General features: G+C 38.5%; 1 protein-coding gene across 3 annotated transcripts in view; it reads left to right on the forward strand.

Moving 5' to 3' along the window:
- adgrd1 (adhesion G protein-coupled receptor D1) overlaps positions 1–17,551 on the forward strand; it is a 92,339-nt gene that overhangs the window by 38,330 nt on the left and 36,458 nt on the right. For all 3 annotated transcript variants that reach the window (XM_049485958.1, XM_049485959.1, XM_049485960.1), the window contains one exon: positions 942–1,083. In XM_049485958.1, the coding sequence (XP_049341915.1) occupies positions 942–1,083 (142 nt within the window). The remainder of the gene's footprint in view (positions 1–941; positions 1,084–17,551) is intronic.

Here is a 17,551-nt window from a genome sequence, read left to right on the forward strand (position 1 = left end):
GCATTTTGCCAATCTTCCACTAAATCACCTTTTTTCTCTATATTTATTCTATTTTCACTTTCACATTTAACCAATGCCATGCACGTACAGAGGTTGGACAATGAAACTGAAACACCTGTCATTCTAGTGTGGGAGTTTTCATGGCTAAATTGGAGCAGCCTGGTGGCCAATCTTCAGTAATTGCACATTGCACCAGTAAGAGCAGGGTGTGAAGGTTCAATTAGCAGGGTAAGAGCACAGTTTTGCTCAAAATATTGCAATGCACACAACATTATGGGTGACATACCAGAGTTCAAAAGAGGAAAAATTGTTGGTGCACGTCTTGCTGGCGCGTCTGTGACCAAGACAGCAAGTCTTTGTGATGTATCAAGAGCCACGGTATCCAGGGTAATGTCAGCATACCACCAAAAAGGACCAACCACATCCAACAGGATTAACTATGGACGCAAGAGGAAGCTGTCTGAAAGGGATGTTCGGGTGCTAACCCGGATTGTATCCAAAAAACATAAAACCATGGCTGCCCAAATCACGTCAGAATTAAATGTGCACCTTAACTCTCCTGTTTCCACCAGAACTGTCGGTCGCCACAATAAATGATTGTGGTCTAAAACCAGGTGTTTCAGTTTCATTGTCCAACCCCTGTAGTTGTTCTGTATATTGTTTAAAATTATTATGATGAATGGACCAATAGAAATAGAGTGTTTTTACACAGCCTTCCATTGACATTTATAAAAATCTTTCATTCTAATAGAAAGTTGCCATTTTAAAATATTTATATCTGTTTATGATTCATCAATCTTTTTTTTTAAACTCAAAATATTTTCTTAATAACTTAACAATTAATATGATAGGTATTGACTGCCCTAGTCTCCACTTACCAGTGCCAGTGAGCTGCAGGTTTACTGTGTTGCTGAATTTACTACTATTTATTTTATCTTTAGGATCAACGAGGCTGTGGACTATAAAGACTATAAGATCCAGGTGGCCAGTTACCTGATCTCTCTAAAGGTGGAGCCCTTGCCTGCCCTGTCCTTCAACCTGTCCACAGAGCCGCTCATCAGGATTGTGCTAACACACCAGCTGGTAGGAGAACAGTGTGTTTTTTACTCACTCAGTTTAACTTTAATTTAATTTTGGTCTGCATGGCAGAATGTTATATACAGTAGAAACTAAATGAGCCAAATAATCTAAAGCAGATTTCCCACAATCCCACATTATACTCATGTATAATGCATGGTTATACATATATAAGTAGTGTCACAAAAAGAGCCACAAACAGCTGATTTCACAAAAGAGAAAGTCACCCGTAACTGCTAATATTAGCAATTGATACCAATTTAAGTGTGCTGTATGTACCATGGGTAACCTTGTGTTCTGACATGCTTTTGTTTTGGCCATGTGCTGTTTGTGTATCTAGACACCAGGGAGTCCATTAACTGCTTATAACAAATCACTTCTTATCCTAACATCACTAATACAATCACTTAGCAATGCAACTTTCAGTGAGGTCATGTAGATTTGCTGTATAGACAAGATCTGAGGTTTTACGATGGATTGATGAAGTTAGACTGGTTTAGTATGGACGTCATAATGTCTTTGCGTTTGCAGCAGTGTTTAATGCCAAATCTGTATTGATTACATCACTCTTGGATTTGGAATTGTTGGGAAGCTTCAAGCTGGCCTTAATTCATTCCTTCACTGCTTTGAATTTCCATGATTCAGATGTGTCTGCCGGCTTCATGTGGACGTTGTATAAGTACAAACAGTTGTTCTCCTTTAGTTCAGCCTTCATATAAAGCTAAATGCACATTCAAAACACCATTATTTTTAGCACTGATTACCAACTACACCACATACGTAAGCACAATGCATAAAAACCCACAAATGGGGCTTTTTCCCAACCACTTCTGTCCAGAAACCCACTTGCTTGTGTATGTTTCCTCCGATTTCACATTTCCTCCTCAAGCTCTTATTTTAGCTCAGCCGATTTTCTGTGCCACTGTGTCGTACTCGGTCCAAAGCAGCATGCTGCCCAACTACATGGGTTCATATGGGTGCACTCATGTCTGCGCTAACCATGGCCATCTATTTCAGTTTACATCACTCCCAACCCATGCCTTTTTTTCTCAAAGCGCTGAAAAAAAACCTGTGGTTTGCCAAAAGAAAAGCAATTATGGATCCTGGAGTTTTTGCTGGCATTGGAGAGTCCTCCAAAAGGGAACGACTCTTTAACAAGGAGCATATTTCCCGGCTCGGATCGTAGCACAGATTCCATTTGAAGGATCTGTACTTTTGCCAACTTTCCATGGGAAGTGCATCTTAAAATCTAAAAATTGACATAGAAGGCAGCAAGACAAGCTTACTAATAAAATATGTAGAACCAGATTCAAAAACAAAGACAGATAGAAGAAAAGAGAAAGAGGGAGAGAGAGAGAGAGAGAGAGAGAGAGAGATAATAATAATGAAGGTGGGCGTTCACCATGGACATTCAATTCTCCACTTACAGTAAGTAACACACAAGAGTTGCATTTTCAATTCATCATTTAACCAACATCTGACAGGTCTGGGAGCCGTGAAACATTACATAAGGCCTTTCCAACATCAGCACACATTCAAGACTTCATTTCACTTCTTCCATCAACAAGCACAAAAAAGCACGCTTCAAACCTCCAGCTGTCCAAGTCGGAGAATAGGATCCCCACCACAACAGTAACGTCCAACTCAGAACACATATGCTTGCAGATTTAAACATGCAGTGTATTCGGTCCAGATGCATTAAAATGATGCGAATAACTTTTTTAACATTTTGTTTTAGTTAAATTATATTTGATGAGCCAAAACAAGTCTGGTGTAAGATTTGTTGCATGTATAGATTTGTACTAGCAATATGAGGCTAATATATGAGCTAAGTATAAAGGAGGCTTATGTGCACCAGTTGGTATCAAACATCTGTGTCTATGTAAATCATCAAACTGAGCGACTTTGTCAAATAGAACGTGATATGCTATTATGACATAGTGTTTTGGAGGCAGCATTGCCAATCCATGATATTTTCTATCAGCAATAATGTAATCAAGTATAACATTTTGACCACCTTTTTTTTTACATCCATTATTAATTTTTTAGTTCACTGATCATGTATTATCTTCCTTTCAACCTGTTCGTCAATGGACAGTTGTGACACTGGGGAACAAGTGTGAGTTTTTTAACTATGCACTGAAAAAACATTGAAAAGTAAAGTAAGTTACATTGATCTTATTCAACCAGCACCTGTCATGAGCAAGTGTAAGAATCTTGACAGGTGTTAGACACTTTGACAAGAACCAGATTGTGCTGGCTAGATGACTGGAGGGTTAGAACAACTCTAACATATTTGGTATGCAATGGTCAGTAACCACCCAGTGAGCATGAAGAATCGTCTCAAGCTTGGCTGATGTATGGCCTGTGGAAGTAAGCCAAACATGGTTTAAACTTAGATTCCTGTATTATACTCTGCAACCGGGGCGATGGAACATGCAAAAGTCGGCCAGATGTGAGCCTAGATGCAAACTGGAACCAGAAATGGTCCAAGTTATTTTTGTTATCAGGACATTAGAAGACCTTGATTAAATTTAGATGATTCATGTCACGCTGCCATGAGCAAGAAACCTCACAACACCTTGCAAATTATACAGTTTTGGGTGTTGAGGTAAGACTTCTTGATCAATTTACATAATTATGCTTTGTTTGGTTTGGAATGCAAATATAAATATGTTAATATTACCAGAAATTTCCATAGCCGCATCAGCAAACTTCTGAAAGCTTTAAATAAAAAAAAAAAATTAAATGTGTGTAGACTGCAGCTCTAAGTCAGAGACATGCTGTGATGCCTGTTACCAGAGAGACCTTTTGTTTTATCTGCCTGTTCAGCACGGTGTAAAAGCTGTCTGGCATGCTGCCAGTGATGTGATTGCTGTGTTTGTTTGAACAGATACCACTTTGATTGTGCGTGTATGTGTGCATGTGAATATTGTGTGTATATGTGTTTGTGTGAAATACAGTCAAAACTAAAAGATGCAAAAAACTAAGAATGGTTTAGAGACTGTTGTTAGCTTTAAGTCATTAGCTGCATCTCTCTTCCTACTGGTTTAATGGAACGGTTAATCAAAAAATCAAACTCTCGCAAATCTCCACTCTACCCCAAGTGTAGCTGATCAGGAAAGATGAGGCCAGTGTAGTCAGTGAGGTAATGGAAGTCTGTGTGACCCAGAAAGACTTTGGGTGACTTAAGCTTCCATTATTTGTTAGCCATATTAGCCTCATACCTCGGCAGCATTTGATGTGGAAAATGTGTACATTGATTTTTCAGTCAAGCATTAAAGCCGTAAGGAAATCCATGCGCTGCCGGCTTTACTGTGATCCTATTAGTATCCTGTTACACACAACGCTGAGGATGCAGAGCATACCTACAGAAAGAGAGAGAGAGAGCTGGACACCTAGACAGAGAGAGCATGAGAGGAAAAAGGAAAGAGTGAAAAGGAAGGGGATAAAAAAAGAGCAGGTGTAGAGAACAAAAAAAAAACAAGATAAACCAAGAAAGAGAAAAAACAGACTAGGTACGAAAAAAACAATTCCAATTTCTATTCATTTGTATTCCTACACCTTGCTTTTAAGTGTCAGCCTTTTCTTCGGAACTGAAATACGGGGACATTGAAATTATATTAAATTAAGATAAAGGAATGGTTATTTTTTTTTATTTTTAACAAATAAAATACTACATTTGTGTTTTTTTCTTATGTAGGGTAGTGCTCAGGCATGAAATGAGATTAGGCCACAAGTGACACAAGGCAAAAGAGTAAGAGCAAGAAGGAGAGTAAATTTCTACAAATAATGTAGAAAGTGAGAGAAAGAGCTTATTTCCAGCTATTATCTGAAACAAATGTCTGACCTCTGAAAACAACACTACTCTCTACACCCTTCTGCTGTAGTTAGAGTGGAACCTGTCAAAGAAAGGGTAAAAAGCTCTGCACTAAAGTAAGAATGAGGTCATACTGCAGGTTTCAAATAATTAAAGTATCTAATTCTGTTTTATTTATTAATTTATTTGGTTTAGTCTTTTCCAGTTCTCACTAGCTCAGACAAAACCTGTCACACAGTGCTACCACCAATGAAAAAGATAAAGATTAAGATGATCTTCTTCCTAGAAGTTGGCCAACAGTTTCCTTTAAGACTGATGCTTTGGCTCTGATTGTAAAAAATTGAATCTGAACAAAAAAATCTATTTAATATCTGTTTAGCTTTGATTATGGAAATTTCAAGTCAAGTAAAGAGGCTTTTATTGTCATTACACCTAAGTACAGGTACATATTGTAAGAAAATCACATTCCTCCGGAACAACGGTGCACATGGAGCAACAATTCCATAGACAATATAAAATGCTATGTGTAACGTATGTGCAACATAGGACTATAACACTGCAATAAATACAACAGAAATGAGACCAGTTATCAGACAGGATTGTACAGTACCGATATGGTACAAATAAATAAATCTTACCTCTAAGTTAATTCTAAACTAAAAAAATGGTTTAGAATTTATCTAACCAAATATCTAACTTGATTATGATTGTAAAAAATAAATAAGTAGAATGACAAATAGGGTAAATCAATCAAAAAAATCAGGTGTTTTTTCCTTGGCTTAAGTTAATTGAACTGATTTGTATTAAAACATGAGCATAGTAAAAAGCAACATTAAACCAAAGTGCTTCATATTAGCTAGTGTTTAGAGTTTGCTTGTAATCTTGTATAATGTCTCTGGGGAACATTTCACTTCATTTAAAAACAAAAACAAATTGTGGGTAAAGATCAGCAATAAAAGACTGAATAAACTCAGCAAAAAGAGCTAGAAGAGTGCCTTGAAATGTTTAACATTGTAATACTAAACAACATGCAGTGTATTGTGTGGTAATTGCTGTGATGGCAGATTTTTGAGAGGCCGTGTTTGATTTGAAATGGCCATTTGGCAGGAGCGCTAGCTGGTTTTAGCGCTAGCACTGCTTGGATGTGTTCTTTGGGTGTAACTGCTGATCTAATGTGTTGTGTACACTTTGATTCAGTGGTTTCATGTAAGGTCACACACATGCTGTATCTGGTTAATCTCCACAAAGTTTAGTTTGCACGCAGAAAATATGTTGGAGCAAGGCTGTGAAAGAAATTCAGGTTTTACCCCACCACCCAAAAACACATAAATTGGTGAATTGGCCATGGTAAATTGCCGCTGTGTGTGCTGTACCCTTTGATGAAGTGGCACCCTACCCAGGGGTGCTCTAAATCATCAAAATATTCTAGTGATTTCCTTGCTTATCATTTCATATCCTTATTAAATCTTTTACAAATTGTCCTACAGCTCTCTTATGTCTAATTTACCACAAAATTATCATTGGGCAAATGTTTATTATAAAAATGAATAACATAAGTATATAAATTACTGGAATGTATTTAAAAAAAATAAACTTGCAATTTCTACATATTGCATATCAAGCCGACAAGAAGCATCTAATGAAATTAATTGAAATCTGTACATCTCCTACACTTCAATCTGGCCATTGAATCATTTTCAATCAAAATAAATTATTTGTCTCACGTGAATGAAATGACTTAATGCTATAAAGTTTAGAAATTATAGACACAGTGGGGGCACTATTATGGTTTGAATCCTGTTTATTCATTGTTTTTTTAAATCTATGATATAAAAAATGATTTTATCCTGCTTTTGTTGGAGTAACTCTCTCTACAATTCAGGGAGGGGATTCTTCTTCTTATTTGATTGAAATCAGCAACAAGAGCATTAATGACATCAGGCTGTTAGACGATCACCCCCCTTCTCATCCCAAACTTGCCAGACTTGGGGATCTCAGTGCTGGGGGTTGGGTGTGGCTTTATTAGGCATGGTGTCAATATCTGTTATCTGGTCCAGAGCAAAATAGGAGCCAGTTACTTAGTTACTTGTTTTATTTACTTACATTCATTCAAATTCTATTTTTCATCTTTTTTACCATGGATAATATAACATACAGCTCTTGTATGGATGTTTTCTGTGGTGCCAATTAATGATTTGCTTTTAGTTAATTTACAATTTGATATCTTGTAAATTTTTTATACTACATCACACTATATTAAAATGAATGTGTGGGGACATTGTGTTATCAGAGCTTTATGGAAGAGGCAACCACATTCCCTATGATGTACCATGGCTGCTCTGTGTGTTTGTGTGTGTGTGTGTGTGTGTGTGTGTGTGTGTGTGTGTGTGATGACTTGCCCTGGCAGCAGTGTTGATTTATTACTTCTGGACCACAAGAAAGAAATTGAGCCAAGAAGAGAAATAGCGTTTAAACTTTAATACAAACTGAAATCTGCTGACCTCCTTTATTCTATCTTTTCTTCACTCTTCTCTATATCTTTTTTCTTTTCTTGTATCTGAACTTTTTCTCTTCTCTATTCAGATTTCTTGTTTTCCCGCTCCTTTTCATATCATCTCTTCTTCTCTTCTTCTCTCTTTTCTTACGTTCTCTTTTCTTTTCCCATCTCCTGTCTTCTTTTCTCTTGTCTCATCCTTTTTCTTCCCATCCTATATTTTGCTCTTCTCTCTTCCTTTACTTCTCTCTTCACTTCTCATCTTCTCTTCTTTTTCTACTCTCATCTTTTCATTTTTCCTTCTCCTCAGTCTTCTTTTATTATCCTTCTCTTCTCTTCTTTCTCTTTTCTTCTACTTTGTTTTCTTCCTTCCTCTGTTCTCTCTGTTTTGACTTCTTTTATTTCTCTTCTATTCTGTCCTCTTCTCTGTTATTCTCTTATTTATTTTTTCCTGACTTCTATTTATTCAACTCTTATCTTCTCTTTCCTCATTCTGTCCTTCCTTCTTTTCTCATCATTTATCTTCTTTCTTACATTTGTCTCTCCATTCTCAACTTTTTTATTTTCTCTGTTTCTCTCTTCCTCTCTTCTTCCTACTTCCTTCTTCTCCTCTCTTCTCTTCTCTACTGGAATTCCACAGCTGGAAAGGCATCACATTGATGGCATGAGATGAAGGAATGGAAAGAATGATTTCATAAGGAATGCCTATGTTGGTTAGCATCAAGTCTACAGTCTAGAGGGATTAAAAAGATTTTTGACAAGCTTGCACTGCCTTTATGACCTAATAAAGCAGCAGCAGATCAGACACAACCTTGGGAAAGTGCATGTGTGCACATGCGGGGGGGGGGGGGTGGGGGGGGGTATTGGTTCTGTCTAGTATGGTGCAAGTAGAATACTATATCTAGATTGATAAAACATTATTTTTTTTGTTTTTTAATAGAATCTGTTTCTACTATTCCTCCTATATTACAGATTATTTAATATCAGCAATACAGAGTCATCTATTGTGTCACATTACGTGAATCAGTTGAAATGAATCATGTAAAAAATTGCATTGTTCAGTCCCGGGTGATGTCATAGCCATCTGTGGCCAGGGGTTTCATGGAGCGTGACCGGCCTCACTCTCTCTGGGTGTGTACGATACCCCACCGTCTATCCCCATCAGTGATGATAGCCAGTGTGGGAGTCTGATAACTGATGTAACACAATGGATAGTTAGTGTTTTCCTGTGTTCTGTGTTCTGTTCAGTTGCGTTATGATAGCAGCAGTTGGAAAATATGTGGTTGGTTGGCTTTACGTGTCTTAGAGAAAGCATATGTTAGCCTTTACTTTCCCAGCACTGGTGGTGTTGTGTAAAGGGGGAGTCCTAGTTAGCGAGTGGAAAGTGGAAATCATAACGTTACAAAAAAAAACTGTAAAAAATCCTGAAAATTATTCATTTTGAAGCAGACATTTTTTAAACAGTTTTCCAACCTTGACACCAGGATTGCAGAAGAATTCCTTCCACTCCTCTTTAGTTTGCATCTAGCAGTACACAAAGAATCCTAGAAACTTTATTTCTAGAAGTGTATGCTTGTAACCATAACCTTTTAAGTTGCATGTTAAGCTGAATAATGGATGTATTCATGTTCAGTTTAGTCATAAAGATTTTTACATCTAAAATACACTTTCAAATGTCAGAATAATAGAAGACTGGTATCATGTTTTATTACTTTTGCCATGTCTCCTGCATTCTAGCGAAATGCTGCTGGTCATTATCATTAACTCCTGCTACACTGTCCACTGTGGGTGGTAATGGAATGTCTTAGAAATCTTACTTACTTACTTTACTTGCTTTACTTTGCCATTTGCTCAGATACAAGTAGTACAGGTACAATGGACTTTGTTTGCGTTCACTCCAGGCATTTTATAAGTTGTAAGAAATGTAACATGATCATTTATTATTATTTATTAATTTAACTCTGAACACACTAGCCAGGTGTGTAGCTTGTACAGGTGTGGGCATTCCCAAGCCATTCCCTGAAAGATGTCAAGTTGGATTGATGCAAATGAGTCACATTACTGCTGATATGGAGTGGACTTCTATACACATATAAAAGTGACCTAAATTGAAACTGAAAAGTCAGATTCAGATTTATTTTGATTTATTTATTTTTTATTTTTTGGTGTTCACACTGCCACACAGAATGTGTCCCATATTGGACATTTGTCTAAAAGGTTTCACCTTATTACCGTATGTAATGTAATTGTAATTGGGCATGTAATTGCTTTGAGTGTTTGCTTTCATTAAACTTTGTTTTTAAACGTTTTTTTGCCTTTGACTGCGACCATGTCCTCCTGATGTCGTTTGTCACATATGATAGAAGAGATCATATTTGAGACATTTTTGCCACACTTTGTGTGTGTGTGTGTGTGAGTGTGTGTGTGAGGGGTGGTTTGCATGTATCTGGATGGGATTGTTTTTTTCCTGGAAGGATTTCCAAAACTGGGTCAAACACATGCACAGATTAATTAAAGCACATTAAAAAGGAGTAAATCGAGCTGAGACGTCATGAAGTCAGCCTTTGATTCTGATAGTGGGTCTCCTTCCTCCTCCGGCTGAGCGCTGTTATCTTTTTCCTCTTCTTTCTTTTTTAAAACCACAATAATAAGTAGTGTGCCGAGCCAAAAGCTTTTTATAACTGCCAGGACACACCCAGTGCCTGTGGGAACAGATCTCTCTCTCTCTTTCACTCTCTCGCTCTCTCTTGCTCTCTCTCTCTCTAGCCCTCCTTGGCTCAGTTAAAGTCTTTTCTTGCTTCTCACTCTTTGACTCTTGATGGAGGGTTTGGTGATCAATAGCAGATGGAGGTTTGGCTATGATCTGAAACTTCGGTTTGTGTGGCCTCTCTCTATCTATTTATCTATCTATCTCTGTCACTCTCTTTCTCTCTTTCTCTCTCTCTCTCTCTCTATGAGTAAAGTCTTAAGTGTGATGCTTGTACATTAGTGTAATACAGTGAGTAAGTAAGGAAGAGCACAAGAGCAGATGTTCCTCAGGTGACTGAGAAGGTCAGTGCTGGATGTGATCAGACCATCAGCAGGAACAGTCCATTCCTTTACAATTACATAGAGAGGAGCTTTGTACAGAGCAGAACCCCCTTCACACATCTGAGAGGTCAGTGGGATGAAATACACAGGGGTGCTTTACACTCTGGAATATGTAGAAATTTCACATCCTGAAGTGAGGGTGGCCACTGACTCTGTTATGCTTTGTTGGGCATTTTATTGGCATGGTTAAAGAACACTTAGAAAAAAGGGTCAGTACCAGTGATGTCAGTAACATGTTTTTTTTTTCCTTTTTTCAGCAATGAGTAATCTAAGGCATTACTATTTCCAATCCAGTAATCAGATTAAATGATATTGTAGCGCCCAGCTAGACGTGTTGAAAGGATAGTCAAAAAAGTGTTTACCACGCAAAAATAACAACAGGCTAATGAGCTAACAAGCTAACATGCTAAATCTAGCTTGGGCTGAACACACGCAGACACACACACACAGCGAGCCTCCCTCTCTCTCTGCATCACACACACAAAAAAACACACACACACAGGGAGCCTCTTTCTCTCCATCTCACACACACACAGCGGGCCTCCCTCTCTCTCCGCATCACACACACAAAACACACACACACACAGGGAGCCTCCGTCTCTCTCCATCTCACACACACACAGCGAGCCTCCCTTTCTCCCCATTACACACACACAGCAAGCCCCCCTCACTCTCCATATCCTCCTTTTATAAACACACACACTTACACACAGCAAGCCTCCCCTTTTCTGCTCCTCACACACACACACTCTCAGCTAGCCTCCATTTTTCTTCTCCTCCCACACACACACTCTCACACACACCAAGCTCCTGGAGGGAGGAGAGTGATTCATGTTTTCTAGCTGTAAATACAGATAAAGATGACAATGCCAAGGTTGGGTGTACATTCTGTGCTGCAACAATGTGCTACCTAGCTTTAAAAACATATCATCAAATCTGAAGAAACATCTTGAGTCACAGCGGCACACTTACAGAACAAGTCCCAAAGGTGAAGCAAAGCTTCCAGTAAAGTAAGTTTTGAAAATACTGTTATGTTGGGGTGGCAGGTGTGTATGTGTGGGGGGTGGTTTGGGGGATGGGTGGAGGAGGGGCAGCTGCTGTGAAAGTAACTAATAAAGTAGCTTAAAAGTAACTTAGTCACTTTTAAAATTAAGTAATCCATAAAGTTACTAAGTTACTAGGGCTGGCCCGAATAGCGTTTTTTGAGCTCCGGATATTCGGCACTGATTCGAAGCGAATATTCGAATATTCGTTTTTTTAAAAAAGAGGTAAAAAAAAAAAAAGCAAATCACGGCCCCTTTAATCCACTGTAAAATGTTCAATTTGCTCTGACCGACGAGACATATTCACCCCGGATTTTTGGTGTTTTTATCCCGGATTTTTGTGTTTTCACCCCATATTTTTTCTGTGTTTTTATCCCGGAATTTCTGCTGCCCTACACCGCGGCTTATCCGCTGCGTAAGCAGGCTAGGAGGCTGCTGCTGCACGGTTTCTCCGCTGCGCAAGCCAGCCCAGTAAATTGCTGTTTGTGTTTTCACACTTAGGCTATTTGCTTAAAAAAACAAACAAAAAAAACGTTTGTTCAGGAAGTATTTTATATTCTTAAACATTGTTGATTATATTAGAGGACAGTCATTGTAAACTGTACTTGGTCTATTTCGGTTAAAGGATCGTGCAGGGCATATTACTGATTTTGTATTTTTGCACTTGGGCTATAAGCTCAATATTAAATATTTCGTTTGTTTAGAAATTATTTTATATTTTTAAACCATTTTAAATTATATTAGATAAGAGGAAATTCGTTCAGACATCATTTTTGTAGGCCAGGCTTTTGTAACCGATTTAGCCCCTACTGTTGCCACATTACCCCTTACGTTTTATTATATAAATCAGTTTCGAAGAGCCTGCATTTTTTTTATCATGTATAATAGAGGTCTGCGCGAGACTGATTTTTAAACCCACTCTTCCACGCTCCCGCGTTTCTGTCTCGTTACCGCTCCGCAAAAAAATTGCTTCTTTTAATCCCGCGCCCGCCCGCCACATACACATTTCTGCCGCTCCCGCCCCACGTTCCTAATATAAATTAAATAAACTACATTTAATGCTTCAAATTTACTTATATATTTATTAAAACAGCAGCGCTGAAGTGTGGTCCCGTTCCTTACCCCAGTCCAAACACCATCGGTGTGTGCGTGTGTGTGTCGGTCCATCCTGCGCGTTGAGAGTTTTCTTTAGGTTTTTTTTTTTACAATTATTACAGTTTTCTTAACTATTTATTAATTTGCTCCCGCATCGTCTGGATTAAACTCCCGCTCCAGCCAATAACAGTTCAGTTCTGTCCCGCGCGCAAGATATTCTGACGGGACCCGCGAGAACAGAAGTGGTTAGAGTGAGGTGGAACTCTGGAAAGGAGAAAAAAAACGAATATCCGAATACCAAAATTAAAAACCGAATACCTACTCAACGAACGAATATCCGAATACCCGAATATTCGGGTCCAGCCCTATAAGTTACGTTTTAAAGAAGTAATCAGTAATCGGATTACTTTTTCAAAGTAACTATACCATCATTGATCATTGCAACAGTTGTACTGAATAAATTCAGATTTCTCCCAGATTTCCTAAAGAGAGGGGTCTCTTCCTAGATAATGATTACTCTGCTAAAAAGACACAAGGGTTCACTAAGGCTACATTCACACAGTAAAGGGTCCTAAATTCAATTTTCCAGACATTTCATGCTCCTAAACTGATTTGCGATCATGCAAAAAAAAAAAAACAAAGCTTGGGGTTTAACTTTCAGCTGCATCACTGGAACTATCAAGCAGTTCTAGAGGCTTATAGCTGGGCTCATCACAGGGAATGCATTTTAGCTCTTTGTAAAAAAAGATTAGGATATTTGGTCTACTTCTTTAAATTGGTTTACCTTTTTATTTTCCTTTTGTCCTCTTGTAAGATAATCCTGCTAATTTAGTTTGAACAGAGATGTCACCCCAAATGTTTATGAGGTCCTTTCCCTGCAATTCTTGTACTGAAAACTCCACTCACTGCTGTCGTCCATTTCCCATTATGCTCACATTATGTGAATTTCAAGGTAATTTGCCATCTACACTGACAAACAAATGATATGATATGAATGATACATAATATATAATAAAAAAGAACAGATTTAAGTCACTATCACCTGCTATACACATAGTCAAAATGGTTTGATATACAGGTCTGAATAAATAATGTGAATTCTATGGTTTAGCTTTTGCAGTGAGCAGGCCTTCAAAGTGTGAAATGCATTTCTGCCTTCTGAACAGATCTTCAGGGTTTAGCCTGGAAATCTGAAGGATTCACACTTAAAGTGAAAATTCTTTTTATGCTGAAATGGTTACAATCCCACCCCCACTTCTTTAAGACCCCTTTAAGTGTGTGAATTTACTGAAGTTCTCCAGATCCCTCAGAAATGACATAACCCATTCAGGCTGGTGTTGGGTTTCAGGGACCAGTGCAGCTGACAGCCCACTGGAATCACCATCACACTTCTCAAGAGTCCCCAGAGTTCCACAGGAAACCTGTATTCGTGTGTGTTTGTGTTTGTCTTAGCACTCTGCACTCCAGCACAGATGTAGATTCAGAACCATCACCAAAGAAAACTCCAAATCTGCAGCGTACTGATTCAATATGATTGAATCATTTGATTCAGTTAAATCATGCAGTGTGATGATTGGTGTGTTGTTCTTTTGTCTTCATTACTCTCTCCCTCCCACTCTCTATTTCTCTCTCTCCCTCTCTCTCTCTTCTTCTATTTATTTTTCTCTTTGTCTCTCCCTCTCTCCTTCTCTTCTTTTTACTTTTTTCTCTCAGTTTCTCTTTTTCTCCTTCCTCCTGCCTTTATGTCTATCCATCTATTTCTCCCCTCTTTCCCCCTTTTTATCTCTTACTTCCCCACTATCTTTATTCCCCTTTACTGTCTTCTATTCATCTTTCTTTTTCTCGTTCTCTCCTTTTTTCTTTATCTCCTGCATTGTCTTTCTCCCCCTTTACCACCCATTCTCTTTACCCCTTCTTCTTTCCCTATTTCTCTCCACACTTTTCTTGTTTTAACCTCTCTACATCTCTTGTTCTTTATCCCTCCTCTTTCTCCAATCCCCTTTAGTTTTTCTACCTCTCTATTTCTCTTTAATCTTCTCTTAATTTGTTATCTTTATCTTCTTTTTCTCCCCTTTTCTTTATTCCTATTGTACCGCTGACCTATCTCTAGGTTATATTAGAATTTGCTATTTGTCTTATTTATCTATTATCTTTTTTTTTACACATCTCTCACCCTTTCTGTTAATTTTATTTTTTCACTTTCACTTCCTCTTCTCATTTACCTTCTTTCTCTCCCCATTCCTCTTTGCCTCTTCTGTTTACTCTCCATCTTTTTCTGTCCATCTCTCTCTCTCTCCTTCTCTCTCCTTCTCTCTCTCTCTCTCTCATACATACCATGACTCAGACCCCTGGTTTTTGTCATGGTTAATTGTGAGCGCTTTAAGCATTTTTCCTGCTGCTGCTGCTTCATATGAGTGTGCTTCAGAGACTTATATAACACTTTTGAGCCACACTCACACTTGTTTATCCCACTTCTTGTGTTTCCACTCCTTTTCCAGAACAAAACAATCAGCACTAAAAGGGCAAACTGTAAACCTTTTACTTTCCTCTGTTATATTCGTTATTATATAGTACTCACTGTGCTCAAAGCTAACTGTTTTTTTTACAGTTTATGTAACATTATATAGCATCAGTGCTAATTCCTCTACCATGACATTGTGTTGGTTTCCCTAAAAACAGTCCCTATCGCAGGTTTGAACCCCAGCTCATGCAGCTTTGCCATCAAGCTGCCGGCGCTCAGAGGGAGCAAAATTGGCCCTGCTCCCTCCGGGTGGGTAGATGGCACTCTCTCCCCACATCAGACCTAGGGTGATGTCCACAGCACAGGGCGTCTGTGAGCTGATGTACCGGGACAGAGTTACTGCGCTTTCCTCCAAGTGCGCTGGCTGCTCGGCAATGCTGCATCAGCAGCAGCTCGAAAAGAAGCGGTGGCTGACTTCACATGTATCGAAGGAGGCATGTGTTAGTCTTCACCCTCCTGGTGTGTTTGGGCATCACTAGTGATAGAGGGAGTCCTAATGAGTGGGTTGAGTAATTGGCCGTGTAAATAAAGGAGAAAATGGGAAAAATTAGAATTTAATTTTTTTAAAACAGTCCCTATAAAGTGTATGTGATAATTTCAATGCATTTGTGAACAACAATTTAAATTAATAGTGTACATTTTCAATCCAGTTCACTTTTTAAACAAATTCAGTCCAATGTTTCCTCACAGTTTGCTTTATCATTGGTCTGTTTGCACTATGGAAAATAAATAATAATTGTGAGTGTAAATGTATAAAAAATAGAGTGTACTAGATAAAAAACAAAACATTATTCCAGTCAACCAGCAACAGAGTGGAGGAAGAGGAGCAGAGTGTAACTGGTGCATTGTTAAGGAAAGATAGCAGAGAAAATGCCAAAAAGAACTGAATGAAGTAAAGAAAGTTTTTAGGCCAGTGAGAGATTCTGTCTACAATAAATTGTGCATTCTTTAGGTTTTCACACCAGGCAAGCGTCAAGATAAGTGTAAATGTTGGTGAGGCTGAAAATCTGAAAATAGAAAGACATGAAAAAAGTGGATAATGTTGTTCTATTTCTGCTTGCTAGGCATGGAACCTGTGCAATGTTTATGAATACATTTAGGCAGCAGAGCATCAGAACTTCTGAATGAGCACTAAACATAGGAGTAAGTTTGTTTTAATGTTGAGTTAAAATATCAAACTATGCTCTTTAGAATCATGTACAGTGCTTTTAATATGTTAAAATATGTTTGTGACTTCAGACCCCAGACAGGTCTTGTTTGCATTTGAGATAAGGGTCAAACTGTGTAAAAAAGATGTTTTTGCTGAACTCTTCATTTAACAGCTGCAGTGTGTGGAACTGAGTGGAAATCCTGCAGTGAAGGAATGAGAACTGAAAGGCCGTTCAGATGAAATAGGGCTGATTGGGAACATCAATTTCAGAACAAAGTACCGTCGCTGGCCAGACACTAAAGTGTATCCTCTTCACCCAGTGCTGCCCATGCATTTATCAGCCTAGCAGCTTCATTAGTCTTTGTGATGTGTACTCTGTGTGTACTCTGTGTGTGTGTGTTTGTGTGTGACTCTACAAATGACAGGCTTGCCAGGCCACAGGGTGAATTACAGAGCAGGCCGGTGTGTCTGAGAATAGAAGGCGAGATTGAAAAGCAGTGGTTGGGTTTCTTCATTTATTTTAGTGTGTGTGTGTGTGTGTTGTATTTGGGCAGTGTGCCTCAGCACAGACTTTATTTAGAGGGAGTAGGTCCGAAAATACTCACCACCAAAAGCAGGGCAACTAGGAAACCTCAGCACAGCTGGGGTGTGTGTGTGTGTGTGTCTGTGAGAGAAAGAGAGAGAGAGCTTGTGTGTGTGGGTGTGTCTTTGGGTGGAAAGTATGTGTTGTAAAAAAAGTGAAAATTATTTAATGATTTGTAATGTTCTAAATGTGCATGTAAAAGAAAGATTGAGACAAATATTCAGAAACAGAGAGACACAGGGAGAGGTAAAGAGAAAAAGATAAAATCGAGAGATTAAAAGAGCGAGTGAATATAGGAAAGAGAGAAAAGCAGCGAAAGAGAGAGAGAGAAAACAAGGGGTGGAGAGAGACAGTGAGAGGTAGAGAGATATACAGGGAAAGTGAGAGACAAAAAAAACAAAAGAGCGAGAAAAGGGTAGTAAGAGATATAAGCAAGTGAGAGGGAGAGGGAGAGAAAGCAAGAAAGAGAAAAAACAAGAAGTGGCTAAAGAAAGTGAGCAATAGAGAGAGATATACAGGGACAGAGAGAATAAGGTAGAGAGAAACAAACTGAGAAAACATGAGAGAGAGGTAGAGAATTCAAATGATAAAGAGAATAGGAGACAGAGAAAAAGTAAGACTCTTCAGAGAGAGTGAGAAAAAGAAAGCAAGAAAGGGGTCCAAAGAGGTTGGAGAAAG

This window comes from Astyanax mexicanus, chromosome 12, assembly GCF_023375975.1.
Source record: "Astyanax mexicanus isolate ESR-SI-001 chromosome 12, AstMex3_surface, whole genome shotgun sequence".
NCBI lineage: Eukaryota > Metazoa > Chordata > Actinopteri > Characiformes > Acestrorhamphidae > Astyanax > Astyanax mexicanus.